We start from the raw sequence: 22239 nt of genomic DNA on the forward strand, positions 1-22239 counted from the left end.
GCGGAGTCAAGTTAACTTTATATGTTATATAAAATATATAAATACTATGTACATTTTATAATATTTTATTAATATATTATATATAATATGCATTATATGATATTTTTATAATATATTTAATATATAACTTTATTAATATATATACAAAATATATATTATATATGTAGCCATAACTTGGTTGACTGGTCTATGACTCGGCTGAGTTTTATGAGTTTGTACTCATTTTTGACCTAGTGACTAGGCGATCTGAGCCTAGTCAACTGAGTCACTGGGTCGATTCAGCCAGTATTTAAAGTATGGTTTTAGTCATTTGAGAGCATTATTATCAATTGACTTAATTTAACTAAGATTGGTCAATTGGTCATTGATAAGAGGTTCTCTGCTTGACAGTTTAAAAGACAAAGAGAGGCACGTATTAAAAAAACTTAGAAACATAAAACCTTTTTTTGAAATTAAGAGCAATGCTTTCCTTTAAATGAAAATTCTCTCCCCCCCCCCCTAAAAAAATTACTGTCCCTCGTTCCTTTTAGCTTGCGAAACGCGGCCACAAAATCTCACAGGGCTTCGTCCTTCACCAGACGTCTAGTTATCGCACCTCTTTGCGCGCTCTCTCTCTCTCTTTGGTGGGGTCATGGAAGACCATTCATTCATTTCATTTCATTTCGTTGGGCCTTAGATCTAGTTTCCCTTTTTCCCAGATCTGCCCGTTTGTTGGAAAGAGGAACAGAGAGAGGGAGACGCGTCACCACCGAATGCGTAGTCTCAGGCCTTCCGGTGATCCTCTAGCACCCCGTTCCCTCCAAATAATTTTCGCGTGCCCTTTTGACTGCTTAATTTTATTCTTGTTATACCTCACAAATCACGCCCATGTTCTCTAGAGGGAGGGGGGAAACAAAGAGCAAAGGATTGGGATTGGGGGAAGCATTTTTATGGTGCTCTCATCTCTGTGATCTTCCATTGACTTGAATCGTTTCGATCTCGAAAAAGAGAGAAAGAACTCCTTTCTTTTTATGCAGAATTTCAATCGTGGCGTTCGGCGGAGCAGGGCATTCATGGGAATGCCCTGAATCATGAAAGATTCAACCGACGGTGTCGAGGACGAGCAATTCTTCGAGTCATTCGATCGGATCCTCTCGACTTCGGGATCGGAAACGGACGAAGACGATCACCAACATCAGCGCCATCGTCGTTCGTTAGCACCCCTTTCCAACCCCTCTCCTACCACCACGACAATGGCGGTCTCCAATTACCAGGTATGGATTTCGGAGCCGGAGTCCATCCAGGAGCGGCGCAAGCGCCTCCTCCAGCAGATGGGCCTCGGCGAAGACAGAGGCCTCCTCAGGCTGAGCAGCGGCAGCTTCCCAGATGGAGAATCCGTCTCTTCCCTCCCTCCCCAACCCTCCGGCGAACCGTCCCACCCCCCCGACCTTCACCAGCAATGCTCGACCAGCGCGAACGATGCCAATTCGGCCGCGGACGTCGCCAGATCCGTCTCCCGCGAAGAGCTTTCCAGGAGAGAAGAAGACTTGGGCATCCCTCCTGTTGCCGCTTCCGACATCGCCAGATCCAGGTCCGCCGGCACCGCCGCCGCTTACTGCGTCCACGAACGCCATCACAGTAAGTCGGACCATACCTGCAGCCTTGACATTCTAATCCTAATTTATCCATTCCGTGATTTGCGATCATAAAATCGTCATCATTTTTCATCTTTTAGATGATGCTACTACTACGGATAATAACCATTCCGATAAGCCGCCCTCCGGCGCCTTTGCTCCCTCCAAACATTCTCACGAATTGCAGCCGAAAGGCGGCCTCCTTGATGATCAGCCTTCGCTGTTCAGTCGCCGCGGCACGAGCGTGGATGGAGGAATGCCTGACAATGAGCATGGTCTCCCTCGAGATTCTAGCAGCCGCAGGGTAGAGGAATCGTCTGCATTGGAGTATGAGGATGAGGACGGGATCAGGGATGCGTTCTGCATGATCAGGAACCTCGACAATGGGAAGGAATTCATCGTGAACGAGTTTAGGGAAGATGGCATGTGGAACAAGCTTAGGGAAGTAGAAACCGGTAGGCAGTTGACGATCGAGGAGTTCCAGATGTCTATGGGCCATTCTCCGCTCGTCCAAGAGCTGATGAGGCGTGAGGGAGTAGAATCCGCAGGGAAGAAAGACGACCCCGAATTCGCTGCCAGTAAGGCTGAGTTGAAGCCGAAGAAGAAGGGAGGATGGTTCAAGAGCATAAAGGTTGTTGCGAACACGGTGACTGGCCACAAAGAGAGGAGAAGCAGTGATGAGAAGGACACATCATCTGATAAAGGCGGCAGGAGGTCAAGTTCTGCTACGGATGACAGCCAGGATGTTGCCTTTGTTTCTCCTGAGAGGACCAAGGTTAGGCAGTATGGCAAGTCCTACAAGGAACTCACAGCGCTTTACATGAGTCAAGAGATACAGGCACACAATGGTTCTATATGGAGCATCAAGTTCAGCCCGGACGGGCAGTATCTAGCAAGTGCAGGTGAGGATTGTGTTATTCACATATGGCAGGTGATGGAGTCTGAGAGGAAGGGCGACATGATGGTGGAGAAGCCGGAAGAAGGGAATGTGAATCCTAGCTTTGCAGCAAACGGCTCCCCTGAACCAGCATTGGTGGCACCAAGTATAGAAAATCACGCTGAGAAGAAGAGGAGAGGCAAAGCATCTGGAAGTAAGAAATGCACACACTCAGATCATGTCGTGCTGCCAGACAATATATTTATGCTCTCGGAGAAGCCAGTCTGCTCTTTCCGTGGTCACCTTGAAGATGTCCTAGATCTATCGTGGTCGAAATCCCAGGTTTGCTACCGCTCCACTTATTCTGTACAATTGAGTCGTGTCATTCGGTTGTCTCCACTCTTTCCTCAGCGAGTTTGGCTGGTCCTTCCATGCGAGCTTCTTCTCTTATTAAGTGCCTCCAACATCTTTTCCTCCTTATAGTAGTTCAAATCATTCTTACAAACCACTAGGGCTTAAGCTAATCTGGCTACCTCTCATTTAGCACTTGTGAACTACCTGCTTTGTCCATTACCATTTAAGCATCCATTTTCTGTATTGGTCTTTTGGATATGTTTAAGCTTCTTTCTGGTTCTCTTCTTAGAATTCTATGCTATTCGCTCAGATTTCAGTATGTTTCTGTTATTTATGTGCTTGTGATCCATTTCAAAAGTATGATGACTTCACCGTAGACTTTTTTCAGAATCTATTTTGTGTAGGAGTCTTCACCATTGACTTTGAATTAAAAATCTATTTTGTGTAGGAAAATAGTAGCCATGGCCTATATGGCATGAATATGACTATAGGGAAATGGGATATAGCTATTTTGGTGAAATTTTAGCTATATGGGGATCCATTACTTCTGACATAACAAACGGTCTCAATTGCACACCTAGTTTGTTTAGGTGAAAAAAATTCATGGGAATGATTTTCTTGCGCAAGTGAGATGCCTTGTTCCTTGACCCCTACAATGGAGGGGCAAGAAGATGGGCACCTTTGGAGGTTGCAATTAGGCAACTTTCACCTTATTAAAAGATGGAATACTGAATCTCTGGTTTCAAAAGAACTACTCAGTTTCTGATAAAACCTGAACCTGTTATTTTTGTGTTTCCTCCCTGCTTAATCTCTGTTAGTTTAATTGATGCTTGTAATGTAATTAATTTAAATATGTGTCATCATTGTGGTTGTATTTCTATGAAATTGTGTCCATGTTTTGTAGGTTCATGATGTGGGTGTAATTTTATGTTGAATAACACTTTCCACGTTAATCACCATAGCAGATAAATGCTGCATAAGAACACCAGAACTCTCTACCATGAACCAGCAATAGAAGCACCTATAATTTCAAATTGGTGCCACTCTTTTGTATTTTTTTGAAATTACACTTCTGAATGGAAGGAGAGGATCTTAGCAGGGGGGGGGGGGTGGCGGAGTGCACACTCCCACTCCTTTCTGCTTGCTAGATGGTCTCCTACAAAGAAAATAGTGAACGATTATCTGGAAATGTCTATCTCATTTGTTTCATGTGGTGCCTTTTTTCATTTTTCCACCTCCACCATGCTTGAATATATGGATGCAAGGATGCTGTATTAGTAATTTTGTTTGTAAGCAGTATGCACCATAAAACTTACATTCACTTGCATTTGCAGTATTTGCTTTCATCCTCGATGGACAAAACAGTTAGATTGTGGCATATGTCTAGCAATTCTTGTCTAAAGGTGTTCTCACATAGTGATTATGGTGAGTTCCACAATCTTAGTGTGCTAATGGACTTGGGGTCCTCTAAGTTATGATTGTTTTCGTTCATCTCAAGAAAGAATACAAGTTGTGTTGGATTATGTACATTTAAAATACATATTTTGCTATTTGTGGACTTGTAACATTTTTTCCCTTGGATGTGTTGTGATGCAGTGACATGCATCCAATTCAACCCTGTTGATGATAGATATTTTATTAGTGGGTCTCTAGATGCAAAGGTCCGAATATGGAGCATACTAGATCGCCAGGTTGTCGATTGGAGTGATCTACATGAAATGGTTACTGCTGCTTGCTATAATCCTGATGGTCAGGTATTGTCATTTACTTATCCTTTCTTGCTCTTTATTTTTCTTTGATGCGTTAGTCCATGTTGGTGTATGTATTGATTTTATGATGCCTATTCTTTTCCTTTTGAAGGGTGCATTGGTTGGTTCTCACAAGGGAAGTTGTAGGGTATACAAAACTTCAGGTACAAAATGGTTTTTGTTTGAAGGTCCCATTTTTTTTTCTTTTTTCTTTCTTCATTGTTCTTATTTTCTGGGATTTTTTTTTCTTTTTTTTTCCTAGTTTCTTTTCCATTAAGAGGCCAATTTCTTTGGACTGTGGTTAGGTAATTAACCGAATGAAACATCTAACTTAGGTTTAGTTCATGTTAGTATGTTAGTTGAAGCTTGAGAAATAGGTTAAAATGATCACCTAATTGCTATTTGTATAACTCATTTTTTGGAATATCTGACAAATAATTGATAGGCAAGGCACTGTTTCTCATTATTTTATGTATTTCATGCATTACTTGCCAAATGCTGTGGACGGCTTCTTCACTTTCTACTGTAGATACCTCTTTATTGTGTCAAAGCCTATTGAAAGGTTTTGCATGCGGATCAATGGTTCCTTGAAGTAAGGGTGTCATTATAAGGTTTGAATCTAAGTCACATGGACTCGGCTAAAAGGTCGACGCACCTGTGTCGCCCGTACCCGACACGGGTGCGGCTTCGGACACGGGGCAGACACAGTCAACCAAGTGTCAGACTCGGTCAACACACCGGGGCCGAGTTCGTCCACATTTTGGACTCGATCAACTTTGATCGAGTCTATTTTTGTCCATTTTTAAGACAAAAGATGTATAAAAACTAAAAAAAATCATTTTTTATATTTTAATATATATATATATATATATATATATATATATATATATATATATATATATAGCCGAGTCTTATTATTGTTATATATATATTATATATATAACAATGTCCCCTAATGGGCACAACTTTGACCAAGTCTTATTTTATATATATATATATATATAGCCGTGTCCCCATGTCCAATTTTTTTGAAATTGCTCTGCACCCGTGTCGCACCTGTACCCGCACCCGCACCCATGTGACTTAGGTTTGAATCGATTAACATGCAATCTTGAATTGCTGAGGCTAATAGATCTGATTTTCTATTTAAGCAAAGATCTTGAGCAAGTGATATAGAATTGCAGATGAGGAAACAAGAACTAAAAGAGGAAGAGCTATCAGAATTAAACAAATCACGTAAAACAACTGGCTAGATGAAATGACATGTAAAATACGGTTTGTAAATATAAGTGGTTTTATCAAGTTAGCATTCAGCTTAATGCAGCTTGCTTTAATATTTTTTAGACCACAATTGAAGTTACTGTCTTGTAGTGACCTAATCCAGTTATCATGAATTCAGGGAGCCATTCTTACAAACTGTTAAGATAAGTTGACCGCTTTAAGTTTATTTATTCTTAAGGCTGTTTTGGTATTTTCTAAATAATGAGGGACCCAAATGTAAATTTATTCTTCTGGCTAATCTCTATTTAAACTAGAAGAGATTAGACCTAATATTGATTTTGACGTCTTTCCCTCTCTCTCTCTCTTCTGCGTATTCTATTATTCTACATGGTATCAAAGCAGTCGACCTTGGGAGCCTGATCTTGAGTTCAACGCCAAAGTTCGAGTGAAGGATATTCAATTGCGTGAAGAGGATCAGATCTAAAGGTGTGTCTGATTTATTTTTTCCTTGAAGAACGAGTGGTACTGATCTGATAACAGATCTGAGGTCTGACAAGAGTCATGACTCAGATCTGTAATTAGATCTAAAAGTCGCGGTGGATCTATGTATCTTTGTCGACCAGATCAGGTGGATACAGGTATGGGTGTTGTGTAGAAATCGTGAAGTGGGTGACAGTTGACAATCGTTTCTTTTTGGTTAAATGCAGTCTATTGTCGTGGATCTGCATATTTTTTTTTTCAGATCTGATCATTATTCTGGTTAGTTCAGATCTGATCACAGATCTGGTGTCGTCGTGAGTTCTGCATCATGTGGAGCAGTGTGTTTTTGATTTGTTCATATCAGATCATCGATTAAATGCATCCTTTCTTCAGTCGTGGACCTAAATGTCGTGTGAAAATAAATTTTATTAAATAGTCGTGAAACTACATATATTTTTAGATCTGTTCTAGTTAGTTCAGAGCTGATCACAGATCTGGAGTCATGGTTAGACTCATCACCGTCAGGGATCTGCATAGTGTGGAGCAGATCGTGCGTTCTTTGAGTATTCAGATCCGATTTCTTAGTGGATTGGAGCATAAATCTGAACGATTTTTTTGGTAGTCTACCAGATTTACACACTGTGACAATTTTTTTTATGTGGACGGTTATTACAACAACATTATTGGTAGTGACACCTGAGTTAGGGTTATTCATTATTGGGGAAGTTTCGAAATCTGATTACAAGAATGAGACTATTGGGGAATATAAAGCCTTCACGAATCCTTTCTCCTATGGTTCTTCCGTGAAATTAAATGAAACGAACTATGCAAGGTGGTCCAGAACGTTTATGATATCGGTTTCTGGACATCGTAGAAAACATATTTTGTTGGAAACTGAACCAAATGATAAAGCGAAAAAATATATTATTTGGGAAGAAGATAATGACATTGTTATGTCATGGATCATGAATAGCATCGATCCTCATATTGCAGATGGCCTAATTTATTATAACACATCTAAACAGATGTGGGACAATCTTTGAGATACGTACTTTCAAGAGACTAATGTGAGTCGCATTCTCTAAGTTGAACAAGAGATATATAATTTGCAGCAGGGTGATCAGACCTTGGCCCAGTACTATGCCTCCGTTAAAGCAGCTTTTAAAAGACTTAATGCTCATAGGCCACTGTGTTGTTCAAAACAAAAGGATCATCAAGAATAGACTATGGTTGTTCGGTTCCTCACAGGCTTATCTTCAAAGTTCTCAGTTGCTAAAGTTCAAATGTTGACCGGGTCTGATGTTTCTACCCTTGCTGATATATACAATCGTTTGAGTAGACTTGCCATCTCTCTTTCACTATCTCAACCTGCATCCCAGTCATCTGATTTAGCTGTTCCGTCTAGTTATGTACGAGGAAATACTCTGAATGTTAGAGGACGAGGTCGTGGAAGAGGTATGAGAGGTAAAGGTAAACTCCAATGTACCTTTTGCGGAAAATCAGGACATTTAGAAGATCGTTGCTGGGATAAACATGGACGGTCTGCATTTTCTACATTGAAGGCTAATGTTCCAAAAGCTAATGTTACAAAACTAGAGGTAGCGAATGAAACCAATTCTCCCAGTGATTGTATCACTCTTAGTCGTGTAGAATATGATGAACTGGTCGCTCATCGTCCTTCAAGTTCCTCTTCTCCTGTAGCTGGTGTGACCTACTCAACAGGAGCCCATATTTCTCCCCATGATAGTACGTGGATTATTGACTCTGGTGCATCTAGACATCTATGTTAAATTGTATCTCCTATGAACATATATTTTTATATGTATATGACGAAAGATACATATACATGTATGTATCATACATATATGTATATGTATCTATTGTTATATATGTATAAAAATATATATTTTCCCTTCATGTAACCCCAGGGGTATTTCTGTCTTTTATTCTATTTCACGCATATTTATACTTATAAATATGTTTGTAATTTATTTCCTTTTATTTTCTTCTTTTCCTTTTTTCTTTTTTCTTTTTTCTCTTTTCTTTTTCTTTTATTAATGTTGACTTAGTCATGCCAAGAAATGCGCTAAGGTATGGGACTTGACATATTGAAGATTGTGGAGATGGTGGATGGACACCGGAATAAGTTGAGCTGGATGAAAAATAAGTTAGCCAAAAGTTAACACAAAAAGGGAACTGGCAGATCAAGCTAACTGCGTTCTTACCTACACCAACATTATCGAGGATGTATAATGGCTTAGGTGGGGGAGCATGTCCCGGGCCGAGTTTGGAATGGGGCAGTCACGGGCTAATTTCCGCTCAATAAGCCCATGCGGCGCAACGGTCCTCCTTACTGCCACAAGCCTTCTAATCGCTATCTCATAGCCACTTTTGCCACAGGCATAAAATAGCTCGCAACCTGTAACACGCTAGACTAGCCAATATGGCCAGACTAACGACCACAAGCCACTCACCAACACTTTCAATGTGCTGAATCAGAATATTGGCCCTGTGCGCTACCCCGCGCACAGCTGCCTAGCAGAAGCTCTTCAAGCGCATCTTCAAATGCGTTCTATGTTATCAATGCTACTTTGTGCATAGTCGTCTCATATCAACTAAGCACTTCCGAGAAGGGCACCAACCTGCCTTAGCTTAGAATACCATGGAGCACATCACAACTCCATGCGCAAGCCAATTGAAACCTCGCCACTGAAGGAACAAGGTCTTGCGACCCCCAGTCCGAAGACTAGTTGATGATATCATGCCATAGCGAAGAGCACCACCCAAACTCATTCGCTGGCGCATAGGCTCTCTCTTGCCTAGCCCCGAGTATCTTTACTCGGTTGGAATCACCTAGTGTGACTCCTGGGGGAATTACTCCTAACCCACACACCCCCCCGTGCGTCCAATCGCCTCGCATGGGAAACCCGCAAGTTGAGAGGTTCTTAAGCAACTCTCCAAAGGCAACACCCTCTGGTCCGCTGGCACTGCTTAGCCAAACAACGCTCCACGTCTGTGCCGCCATACAACGATGCACTAACGACGATATCGTTGCCTATCGCATGTCATGCTACCACCGCACGTCACCGATCAAGCTGACGCATACCGCGCGTTCTTACTCTCGATGCATTTTCCACTCAGTAGAGCTCCACACTGCTCATGCCCCATTCCAAACTCGGCCCGGGACATGCTCCCCCACCTAAGCCATTATACGTCCTCGATAATGTTGGTGTAGGTAAGAATGCAGTTAGCTTGATCTGCCAGTTCCCTTTTTGTGTTAACTTTTGGCTAACTTATTTTTCATCCATCTCAACTTGTTCTGGTGTCCATCCACCATCTCCACAATCTTCAATATGCCAAGTCCCATACCTTAGCGCATCTCTGATCGATTAGACAGCAGTCTTCCGTTTTCTCACAACGAGCATTCCATGCTCGTGGAACCCCAGTGTAGTTCCAACTCAAGCAGGTATATAAGTAGGTTTATGACAAGTTGGATACCAAAGAGGGCGAGAAGGATATTTATAGGCTTGCAAAGATGAGAGATAGGAAATCGAGGGATCTGGGTATGGTTAGATGTATCAAAGATGAAACGCAAAGGGTTTTAGTCAAAGATGAGGAGATTAAGGAAAGATGGAAAGATTATTTTGATAAGCTATTTAATGAAAGTCATGCTCAAGATCTTGGAGACTTGTCCATTCTTTTTCATGAGATGAATCGTGACTTCATGCGCAAGATTCAAAAGAAAGAAATTGTAGAGGCTTTGAAGAAAATGAAATAAAAAATGGCAGTTGGCCCAGATGATATACCTATCGAGGCTTGGAAATGCTTGGGAGAGAAAGGTTTAAAATGGTTGACAAATCTTTTTAACAAGATTTGGCAGACAAATAAGATGCCTAATGAGTGGAGGAAGAGTACTTTGGTGCCTCTATATAAGAATAAGGGTGATATACAAGATTGCACAAACTATCGTGGTATAAAACTCATGAGTCATACTATGAAACTTTGGGAGAGGGTGATTGAGTCTAGGTTAAGGAAGATTGTCATGATATTGGAGAATCAATTTGGTTTTATGCCTGGAAGATCAACTATGAAAGCTATACATCTTCTTAGACAACTTATTGAGATAAATAGAGAGAGGAACAAAGATTTGCATATGGTTTTTATTGATTTGGAGAAGGCATACGATAGAGTACCTAGGGACGTTCTCTGGTGAACAATGATGAAGAAAGGTGTTTCTCTCAAGTACATTAGTATAATTAAGGATATGTATGAAGGAGTAGTAACCAATGTCCGCACTTGTGGAGGGGTGACAACCAATTTTCCTATAACGGTTAGGTTACATCAAGGATCTCCTTTAAGCCCTTTCCTATTTGCTATAGTGATGGATGAACTTACGAGATCAATTCAAGAAAATGTGCCGTGGTGTATGTTGTTTGCTGATGATATTGTTTTGATTGATGAGTCTAGAGCTGGGGTTAATGCTAAGTTAGAATTATGGAGACAGACATTGGAAGCTAGATGTTTTAAGTTGAGTAAGAGTAAGACAGAATACATGAAATGTCGGTTTAGTAAGCAACAAAGTAGTGATGGGAGTGTAGTGAAGCTGGGTGAGCAAGAAATACGGGTGGATGATTGTTTCAAATATTTGGGATCTATAATTCAAAAGTATGGAGAAATTGATGGAGATGTAAATCATAGGATAAATGTTGGGTGGATGAAATGGAAAAGTGCAACTGGAGTATTGTGCGATCGTAGAATGCCATTGCGGTTGAAGGGAAAGTTTTATAGGACGACCATTAGGCCCGCTTTATTATATGGTACGGAATGTTGGGCTGCCAAGAGACATCATATTCAAAAAATGAGTGTAGCTGAGATGCGTATGCTGAGATGGATGTGTGGAAATACAATAAAAGATAAGATTCAGAACGAGGAGATACGTAAGAAGGTAGGTGTTGCACCCATTGAAAATAAGATAAGAGAGAATCGTTTACGGTGGTTTGGACATATTCAGCGAAGGCCTAATGATGATCCAGTTAGAAGGATGGAGAAATGGGAAAATATATTAGTTAAAAGAGGTCGGGGTAGGCCTAGGAAGACATGGATGGAGGTGATAGGAAAGGATATGAATGCTTTGAACCTCACCGAGGACATGGCATTGGATAGAAATGATTGGAGGAGAAGGATTCATGTGGAAGACCCAGAATGATTTTCTTTTTTGGTTCATATCGCCGACCCCAATTGTTTTGGGATGAAGGCGTAGTTGTTGTTGTTGTTGAATGTTGACTTGGTCAACCTTGGAGGGGGGTCCAACACTAGTCGTTGGGCCCCTCCAACGGTTAGATTTCTAACCGTTGGAGGGGCTCCAACGACTAGTGGGAGCCCCTCCAAGGCTTCTTCTCTTCTATAAAAAGGGTTGAAACCCCTATTGTATTCTCATTCAATGGTTGGGAGCATTGTTCTCCAAATTGTTCAATAAAATTTTTTATATTTTGCATTTGGGTTCTCTTTTTGTACCTTTGTGTACATTGTTCTAACTGTTCTTGTGCCTTTGTGCACCTCTCCCTTTGTGGTGATTGTGCGTATTTAGCACTATATCTCTCTTGAGATATTTTCACATGGTATCAGAGCAAGGTTGGAGATTGAAGATTGTGTTATTCTTTGTGCCTCGCAAAGCGTGCCCTTGGCTTCTTGGTGATTGAAGTAGGGACTTCTCTTCCATCAATATTTTGGAAGATTCTTACGACAAGAAAGACTTTAGAATCCCTTGTGGTACGTATATATTCTCCATTCTTCCTTCTCTAATGGGTGAAAAAGAGTCCCATTTTTCACTTGGTTTCAAATTAAATGGCTCCAACTACCATGTTTGGGCCGGTAATATAGAGGCTCACATTAAGGGGAAAGGTCTTTGGGGATATGTTAAAGGAACCATTCCCGAACCCGAACCCGAACCTAAGATCACCATTATTGATAAGGGTGAAATAAAGGTTCTTGATGGCGAAGAAAGAAAAAAAGATTTTGAAAAATATAACAAAAGACATGAAGAATGGGAGATGAAAAACTACAAAATTCTCTCATAGTTCTTTTCTTTTGTTGAAACGAAGATAAATGCCAATATTTTGAAGTTCAAGAAAGCCTTTCAAGTATGAGAATATCTCGAAAGAATGTATACTTCGAGAGATTTGTCCCATAAATATTACCTTCAAAAGAAGGCATTGACCCTTCAACAAGGGGAAATGTCCGTTAGAGAATATTTTGCCGAGCTATCCACCATTTGGGATGAATTTGTTTTTCAAGAACTTAAATGGAGTGGAGAGGCTATTGAATTAAGGGCCAAACAACTTGAAAATGATCACTTCTTCAACTTTTTAAACGGGCTTAGACCCGAATTCGAGCAAACTAGGTCCTCTCTCTTGTCTTCTTTCTCTTCTCCTCCGTTGAAAGATGTACTTACCAAGCTAAGTGGAGAAGAAACTCGATTGAGGATGAATAAAACCAATCAAAGTGTGTTGGCCGTTCCCTCTAAAGATGAAGATGAGGGTGCTTATGCCGTCTCTAGATCGGGGAATAATGTCAAAACATATAAACCCCCTCACTTCAACAACAATACAAGGAGGAAGGACCATCAACTTCCAACAATGCTACATTATCTCTAAATCAAATAATGGAAGCTCTTCAGCCTCTCCTCAAGGGATCCGTTTTCGGAGCAACCATGTCGACCTTCTCCCCACCCGGTAAGATTCTTTGGCTCTTAGACTCGGGTGTATCCTTTCATATGACTCCAAATGTTTTTGCACTTTCTAAATATTCAAAAAACTTATCACACTCTTTTGTTTCTACGACGGATGAGGCTTCTCTTGAAATAAAGGGAATTTGAGATTTTGAAAGTCAAGGTTTTTTTGTTCCTAAAGTTAGATTTATCCCAAAATTAAATTTAAATTTGCTTTATGTCTCTCAACTATCAGATTATGGGTGTGATATCAAATTCTCATCAAATAAATGTTGGATATAGGATCGCCGGTCCGGGAAGTTGATTGGGGAAGGCTCTAGGAATAGAGCTCTATACTTTATAGAACTTCTTCAAGTTCCAAAGCAATTTTTTTGTAATATTGCCCAACATAAGGATATAAATGTTTGGCATAAACGCCTTGGGCACCCAAATATTGTCAAGCTTTCTTATTTACATTTTACCAAAACTTTATGTAAAGACAACTTCAATTGTAATAATTGTATTCTTGGTAAAATGAAAAGCTTACCTTTTGGACAAAGAACTATGTTTTCAACTAAGCCTTTTGAAATTGTGCATTCGGATGTATGGGGACCGACACCCGTTGTGTCTAAGAGAGGGTTTTCATATTATGTTATTTATGTTGATGATTTTTCAAGATATAGTTGGATCTACTTCCTCAAGCATAAACATGAAGTGTTCTCTACCTTTAAGGTTTTCCATATGATGATACAAAACCAATTTAATAGTAAATTACAAATTTTTAGAACTGATTCAGGGGGAGAATATCTTTCAAATGACTTCAAAAGTTATATTGAAAATAATGGAATTATTCATCAAAGGTCTTGTCCCAAAACTCCTCAACAAAATGGATTAGCTAAACGAAAACATAGACATATAATAGAAACTACAAGAACATTACTTATTTCTCAAAAAATTTCAAAAAGATTTTGGGCCGAAGCGACTCTTGCATCAGTTTACCTCATAAATCGGCTTCCATCCAAAAATTTAAACCAAATAACCCCTTTTGAAATCTTATATAAAAAGGAACCCGACTACAATAGACTAAGAATTTTTGGTTGTAAGTGTTTTGTCCTCACCGACAAAAATGATAAATTGTCTCCTAAAGCTATTCCTTGTGCATTTTTGAGTTATTCGGAAACACAAAAAGGTTTTAGATGTTATGATATTAAAAATGACAAATTATATGTTTCAAGAAACGTGACCTTTTTAGAGAACATAAGTGGTTTTGAAGAACGCAAAGCTCATGAAGATAATACCGATTACTCTTTTTTGTTTGAACTATTATCTAGAAATGAAGATTTTTTTAGTGATGATGAAGTAAATGAGGATGTGGGTAGAAGTGAAAGTACTCCACAACCCATCCAACATGAAGAAGAAATGATAGTTGAACCAATCACCTATACACATAGAGATAAAAGTACTTTTAGAAGTGCAATAGAAAAATATAGTGACCCTAGTGAATCTTCTAACCAATCTCGAAGACCCGAAAGATCTAGGAAAAATCCTTCGAGATTTATATCCTATGAGTCCTTTTCTCCAAAGCATAGGGCATGCCTTAGTGCTATTCACTCCTACCAAGAACCTAGAAAATTTGGAGAAACCAAGGAAAGAATAGAGTGGAGGGACGCCATGGATAACGAGCTTAGAGCCCTCAACAAAGCTAAAACTTGGGTTTTTCAAGATCTCTCAAAAGGAAAGAAATCAACAGGATGTAGATGAGTTTATAAAGTCAAAACCAAGAGTGATGACACTCTTGAGAGATATAAAACCCACCTTATCGCTAAGGGATATAGTCAAGAATACAACATTGATTACGAAGAAACCTTTGCTCCTGTCGCACAAATGGTCACTGTTAGGTGTTTGATCACCATTGCCTCTATTAAAAACTGGAACATTTATCAAATGGATGTCAAAAATGCTTTTTTAAACGGGGACCTTAATGAAGAAGTATATATGGATGCTCCTCCCGACTTAATGTTCCAAAGGAAAAGGTCCTTCTTTCATTTGCAAAAAACTCTTTATGGTTTAAAACAAGCTCCCAAGGCTTGGCATGATCGATTTAATGAAGTAATGGTTCAAAATGGTTTTGTTTCATGCTACACTGACATTGCTCTGTTTGTCAAAAAGTCTAATGCAGGTATTGTGATTTTACTGCTGTATGTTGATGATATGTTGATAACAGGTAGTGACATAAAGGGTATCAAAAATATTAAAAACACTTTGAAAGAAAGGTTTGAAATGTCAGATTTTGGGTATCTAACTTATTTTCTTGGTATTGAGGTAGCCTATTCTCATAGAGGCTATTTTTTGTCTCAAACCAAATTTGCATGTGAGATTCTTGACAGATCTGGTATTACTGATGAAAATTTTTGTGAAACTCCTGAAATTGTGGGCTCAAAGATGAAAATCGATGATGGGATTCTGTTGAAGGATCCTACCCCCTACCGACAACTTGTGGGGTCTCTAATGTATCTTAGCATCACAAGGCCAAACATCTCACACGCCGTGCACACTGCAAGCCAGTTTCAACATGCTCCTACATCCGTTTATATGGGCGCTGTTCTCCGAGTTGTCAGATACATAAGGGGAACTATCAACAAGGGAGTTTTTCTTTCCTCATCCTCTGAATTAAATTTGATTGCATATACTGACTCTGATTGGGGAGGTGATCCAAATAACCATCACTCCACTACAGGCTTTTGTATTTTTTTAGGTGAATCCCTAATCTCATGAATATGCAAGAAACAACAAAAGGTGTCTCTGTCGTCCACAGAAGCAGAATATCGAGCTATGACTTCTACAACTATGAAAATTGTGTGGATTCATCAACTGTTACAGGATATGAAGATTCAGGTTCAAGGACCCACTAAGTTATGCTGTGATAATAAGAGTGTAATCTACATTGCCAAAAATCACACATTTCTTGAATGCACAAAGCATATTGAGATGGACTGTCACTACGTTAGAGAAGCATACTTGCAAAGAATTATAGATCTTCTATACGTGACTTCAGAATATCAGTTGGCAGATTTCTTCACCAAGGCTCTATGCTCTCCCAGATTCAATTTTCTTCTTGGCAAACTCTCAGTCATTTCGCCCTAAGTTTGAGAGGTGTTAAATTGTATCTCCTATGTACATATATTTTTATATGTATATGACAAAAGATACATATACATATATGCATCATATATATATATATATATATATATATATATATATATATATCCTTCATGTAACCCCCAAGGGTATTTCTATCTTTTGTTCTATTGTATGCATATTTACACTTGTAAATATGTTTGTAATTTATTTCCTTTTATTTTCTTTTTTTCCTTTTTCCTTTTTTCTCTTTTCTTTTTCTTTTACTAATGTTGACTTAGTCAACCTTGGAGGGGGGTCCAACACTAGTCGTTGGACCCCTTCAACGGTTAGATTTCTAACCGTTGGAGGGGTTCCAACGACTAGTGGGAGCCCCTCCAAGGCTTCCTCTCTTCTATAAAAGGGGTTGAACCCCTATTGTATTCTCATTAATGGTTGGGAGCATTGTTCTCCAACTTGTTCAATAAAATTATTTATATTTTGCATTTGGGTTCTTTTTTTGTACCTGTGTGTACATTGTTCTAAGTGTTCTTGTGCCTTTGTACACCTCTCCCTTTGTGGTGATTGTGCGTATTTAGCACTATATCTCTCTTGAGATATTTTCACAATCTATGTGGAAACTCTCAAAATTTTTCAGATCTAAAGGCTATTACTGCATATCGGGGAGTCTCATTAGCTGATGGGAGTTCCTTTCCGGTTATTGGTCAGGGAAATGTTTCTATATCCTCTTCCTTGCAGTTGAACAATGTTCTTCATGCTCCTTCATTTCCTCAAAGTTTACTCTCAGTTAGTTGCCTTACGAAAGAGCTAAATTGTAGAGTGATATTTGATCCTGTGTGCTATCATTTTCAGGATTTGCTGACGGGGAAGAAGATTGGTGGAGGCTATGAAGAAAATGGAGTCTACTATCTACATCACCCTGTGGGAAACATTTATGCTGCAGTCGATTATCGCTCGAGTCCTGTTCAGTGGCATCGTCGTCTCGGACATCCTTCATTGTCAAAGCTTCGTCGTGTCATTCCTCAAATTCCATCTACTACATCATTCCAGTGTGAAGCATGTCAGTTGGGCAAGCATCATCGGAGTTTATTTCCTTCTAGTCAGAGTCAGTCCAGTCATAAGGTCTTTGAACTTTTTCATGCGGATGTATGGGGTCCTAGTAAGATTCCTACCAGGACCCAATGTCGTTATTATCTTGTTATTGTCGATGATTTTTCTAAGTTGCCTTGGGTGTTTTTAATAAAAGAAAGATCTGAAGTTCCTAGTATCTTCAAATCATTAGTTATTGAAATAAAAACTCAGTTTGAATCTGTTGTCAAGATTATCCGCACTGATAATGCCCTTGAGTTTTAAAACCAAAGCACTACTGCAATTTTATCGAGACCATGACATTCAACCTCAAACCACTTGTGCCTATACTTTCCAACAAAATGGGGTGGCTGAGCGAAAACACAGGCACCTCCTTGATGTAGCCTGCACCCTTATGATTCAATCCAATGTTCTTGCTTCATATTGGGGTGATGCGGTTACCACAACTTGTTATTTGATCAACCACATGCCTTCATCATCCGTGGAAGACCAAATTCCTTTGCAAATCCTGTATCCTAATGTACCTCTTTTCTCTCTTTCGCCCAAGGTATTTGGGTGCGTTTGTTTTGTGCACAGACTCAGACCTGACCGTGATAAATTAGCACCTCAAGCCACTAAGTGTATGTTTATAGGCTATCCAAAAAATCAAAAGGGGTATCGATGTTATGATCCGATTTTTCGGCAGGAGTATGTCAATGCGGATGTATCCTTCTTGGAATCTCTTCCATACTATTCCAGTACTGGTGCTCAGATGCAAGCTGATCAAGATGAGTCATTTCCTCTTCCTGTTCCTCCTTTTCCTTTGAAATCGGTGCCCCCCCTTACCGAATCCAACTCCACCTGCCTCACGATTTCACAATCCTCCATTAGTGTATGTGCATAGCGCTCCACCTCCTTCAGTGCCTCTATCTTCTTCTTCTCATGAGGTAAGTGCTCCTGATAGCAATGACATTCTTGTTGATGATAACAGGCCAATCGCTCTACGAAAGGGGACACGACAATGTACCTTATATCCTATGTCTCAGTTTGTGTCAGATGCTAGAATTGGTAATCAGATGAAAGCATTTATTTCAGCCTTATCTGCTGAAACTATTCCTCGTTATCAAAAGGCAGTACTCGATACTAGGTGGAAGCAGGCTATGCAAGATGAAATGGATGCTTTACTGTCTCAACAGACATGAGACCTTGTTGATCCCCCATTGGATGCAGACATTGTTGGATGCAAATGGGTATATACCATTAAGTACAACTCAAATTGTTCAATTGAAAGATACAAGGCCAGGTTGGTAGCAAAAGGTTATACTCAGACATATGGTGTTGATTTCTTTGAGACATTTTCTCCCGTAGCACGAATGGGCACCATTCGTCTTGTTTTCTTCGTAGCTATTCACCATGGATGGAGTTTGTGTCAACTAGATGTGAAAAATGCATTCCTATATGGGGATCTGTCTGAGACAGTCTACATGCAACAACTTCCTGCGTTCGAGGTTGAGGGAGAGTGTCAAAAGGTGTGCATATTAAGAAAGGCGATATATGGTCTAAAGCAAAGTCCTCGTGCATGGTTTCAAAAGTTGTTTGAGGTGATGTCAAAGTTTGGTTTTAATAGGTCAGCGTCAAAACACACATTATTTATTAAGAAAACTAACTCAGGCCTAGTCGTTATGGTGGTATATGTGGATGACATCATCCTTACAGGAGATAACATGAAAGATATTGCAGCTACAAAGGCTCATCTTCCAAAACATTTTGTTACAAAAAACCTTGGTCCACTTAGATACTTTCTGGGCATTGAAGTGGCCAGGAGCAGTGAGAGCGTGATTTTGTTTCAACGGAAGTATGTTCTTGATTTATTAAAAGAGATAGGAATGTTGGGAGCTAAACCAACAAATATTCCCATGGATCACAAAGTTCATTTATTGGATGAGGGGTCAAAACCTGTTGATAGCAGGAGCTATCGCTTATTGGTAGGGAAGTTACTATATGTGACAGTGACTAGACCTGATATTGCTTTGGCTGTAGGCAAGGTTAGCCAATTCATGAACAAACCGACTGAGGTACACTGGAATGCTACAATGATGATACTCAGGTACTTAAAATCTTCTCTTGGAAAAGGGTTATTATTCAAGAAAGGGGGTACCCTGGAGGTAGTTGCTTACTCTGATGCTGATTATGCTGGATCTGTAGAGGATAAGAAATCTACCACAGGATTCTGAGTATTTGTGGGAGGTAACTTAATTTTTTGGAGAAGCAAGAAGCAAACCGTGGTTGCTAGGTCGAGTGCCGAATCAGAATATTGTGCTATGGCCCAAATGACAACTGAATTGATGTGGGTTCGAACTGTGCTGACTGATCTTCAAGTGAAGGTTTCATCTCCTATGGTGATGATGTGTGATAAAAAGGCAGCTACATATATAGCCAATAATCCGGTATTTCATGAGAGGACCCAACATATTGAAGTTGACTGCCACTACATAAGGGATATGGTTCAAGCTGGAGATATCTCTACCAAGCATGTGATCTATGAGGATCAAGTTGCAAATTTTTTTACAAAGCCTCTTGCCAGGTCCAGTTTCTCTAAATGTTGCGGCAAACTGAGCATGATTGATATCTATGCTCCAGCTTGAGGGGGAGTGTTAAGATAAGTCGACCACTTTAAAGTTTATTTATTCTTAAGTCTGTTTTGGTATTTTCTAAATAATGAGAGACCCAAATGTAAATTTATTCTTTTGGCTAATCTCTATTTAAACTAGAAGAGATTAGACCTAATATTGATTTTGACGTCTCTCTCTCTCTCTTCTGCATATTCTATTATTTATTCTACACAAGCTATGCAAATGACTTCTCAAATATCATAAATATTACGGTAATAGTGTACCATCATGGTTGAATTTCTGGGCTATAGTGAAATAATGTTTTTAGCCTTGAATTTTTTGCTTTTCCTAATTCAAAGAGAAGCCTTCTGTGTTTTATATCAGCTGTTTTGTTTTCTTTTGTTTTTGTTTGTGTGTTGGGCCTGTTGGCTGAAAAAGACCTTTGAATGAGAAAATTTGAGTGGTGTGTGCATATTTAACCGAAGTTATTGAAAGCTCACATCAATGAACACCTTTTGCTTCCTTTGAGGCGAGGTTGCTTATCACTCGATGCTTCACAATAGGGTGGAAGGCCCTCAAGTCATGCACCTCAAGGCCATTGAGGTACACGCCTTGTGTTGAGGTGTGCATCAGCCTTGAGGTGCATGCCTCCTATTAAGAAGTGGCTAACGGGGTTTGAAGCTCCCATTCAACCAAAACAAATAACATAAAAAACAAAGAGAAGAGGGATAGGGTTTACCATTTCATGATGAACTCTCCACCCTCTGTCAAGTACTATGAAGTATTTCGGCACTGCTTGCAAGTTGCAACCTTCGACCACCCTCTGTCACACTAAAATGATACCAACAGTTATATTAATTTCAATTTAAATTATTTTGATAGATTTAGAATACATGTTTACTATTTTATTGATTGAAAGTGTATGTCATTATCTAAAATATCATTTCATTTTTAAAGTGTTTGTGAATTTAAGAATGTTCATTTTACCTATTGTACTTTAATTGTAATTGAACTGTCGGTTGATTAGAATTGACCCTTGACAGCCTTCTTAAGGGCATTCAGTGTTGGGTGTTATATGTTTTCTGTAACCTGTAGACTCGTCATAGGAGTTCTACTGACTTTGTGGATTGGTCCTGAGTTTGTTAGACCCTTTGAATTTGTCAAAGGGATTAAATGTGGCCCCATGAGGATATTGGTTTCATGCCTCAAGCACCTAAAGTCACCATGATTGGACCCCTCACCAATTGGTGCTGTTAGCCTAATAAGCTCTGGTTTGAATGTTGATTGACCCATCAATAGTAACAAAGGGATTTGTCCAGCCCTGGAAGCTCTAGAGGGAGTGAATGGGCATGACTTTAGGTCCTAGGACAACCAAAATTTAAAGCATTCTTTAATACCAGTGTTTACAGTTTTCCAACTAAATCGACGTTTTGACCACTTTTAAAATAAACTGCACCTTTTGTAATTTAAGAGTGACTATGATTTATTAAAGGTAGGTTTGAAGATATTGGCGTATGAACTGCATTTTGAAGTCAGCATTCCAAGAGATCCATGTTATGAATGCCATTTGTAAAATAACTAGACTTTTGAGATGGTCTAAGCAACCTAGTTATTAAGGTATTTTTTTCAGGGCGATTGAGATTTCAAAGAATGTTTTCACAATTAATTATTTTCAAATGAATGTTTTTAGTGTGATTGCATTTTAAAAAGACTTTCAAAATGGACTGAGAGCTTTAATTGTTTGCTTATAATTAGTAGTTTATTAAGCAATGGTAGCTCAATACTTATGATTTTTAGAGTGAAACTGATAGATAGTAGTACCAAGGACTTTTGAAGGTGATCATAGTATACATGGACGAGGACGTCCACAAAAGAACCAAGGATTTTGACTATAGCTGAGTTTTTGAATTTTTAGTTGTAACTTTTTAGTAATATGTACTTGTCCAAATGTCACATTGATATGGTAGAGAGGGAAAAAATATGTACATTAATAGAGTAACATGTTTGCTATAAAATGTTCTGGTTCATGATTTTCTGCAAAGTTACATGAGAGTTGCCATGGGTTTTCAAAATTGACAACGATGAGGAGCAATCTTAGATGGAAGTCACTCATCTCGAGATCCAAATGCGAGTTGGTCGTGTTTCGAAATATCATTTCAGGAGATCAAGCCTCTACTCATAGCACTGCAACTGATAACTTGCAGTAAGAGGAGAAACTCTAATTATAAAAACTGTATAAATAATCTTGCAATAAGAAAAAAAATTCTAACTATAAAACTATAATTAGTTACTTATAATAAAAAGAATAGTTCTAGTTATTAATTGTAATGAGTAGCTTATCTGAAGATCCCATAGGTAGGGAAGTGCCCTATGGGTCAGCCTTCTAGTAGAATATGTAAATGAGAAGAGGAGAAAAGCATCA

The 22239-nt window shown here is 39.3% G+C and overlaps 1 protein-coding gene across 1 annotated transcript in view; it reads left to right on the forward strand.

The window, feature by feature from the left end:
- The first annotated feature begins 555 nt into the window (after positions 1 to 555).
- LOC149813210 (uncharacterized) overlaps positions 556 to 22239 on the forward strand; it is a 43794-nt gene continuing 22110 nt past the window's right edge. Inside the window, exons 1-5 of the mRNA XM_089991281.1 lie at positions 556 to 1617; positions 1715 to 2832; positions 4179 to 4269; positions 4441 to 4598; positions 4705 to 4756. Of these exons, the coding sequence (XP_089847407.1) occupies positions 1071 to 1617; positions 1715 to 2832; positions 4179 to 4269; positions 4441 to 4598; positions 4705 to 4756 (1966 nt within the window). The 5' untranslated portion in view covers positions 556 to 1070. The remainder of the gene's footprint in view (positions 1618 to 1714; positions 2833 to 4178; positions 4270 to 4440; positions 4599 to 4704; positions 4757 to 22239) is intronic.

Source organism: Nuphar pumila, chromosome 16 (assembly GCF_984573655.1).
Source record: "Nuphar pumila chromosome 16, dmNupPumi1.hap1.1, whole genome shotgun sequence".
Classification (NCBI taxonomy): Eukaryota; Viridiplantae; Streptophyta; class Magnoliopsida; order Nymphaeales; family Nymphaeaceae; genus Nuphar; species Nuphar pumila.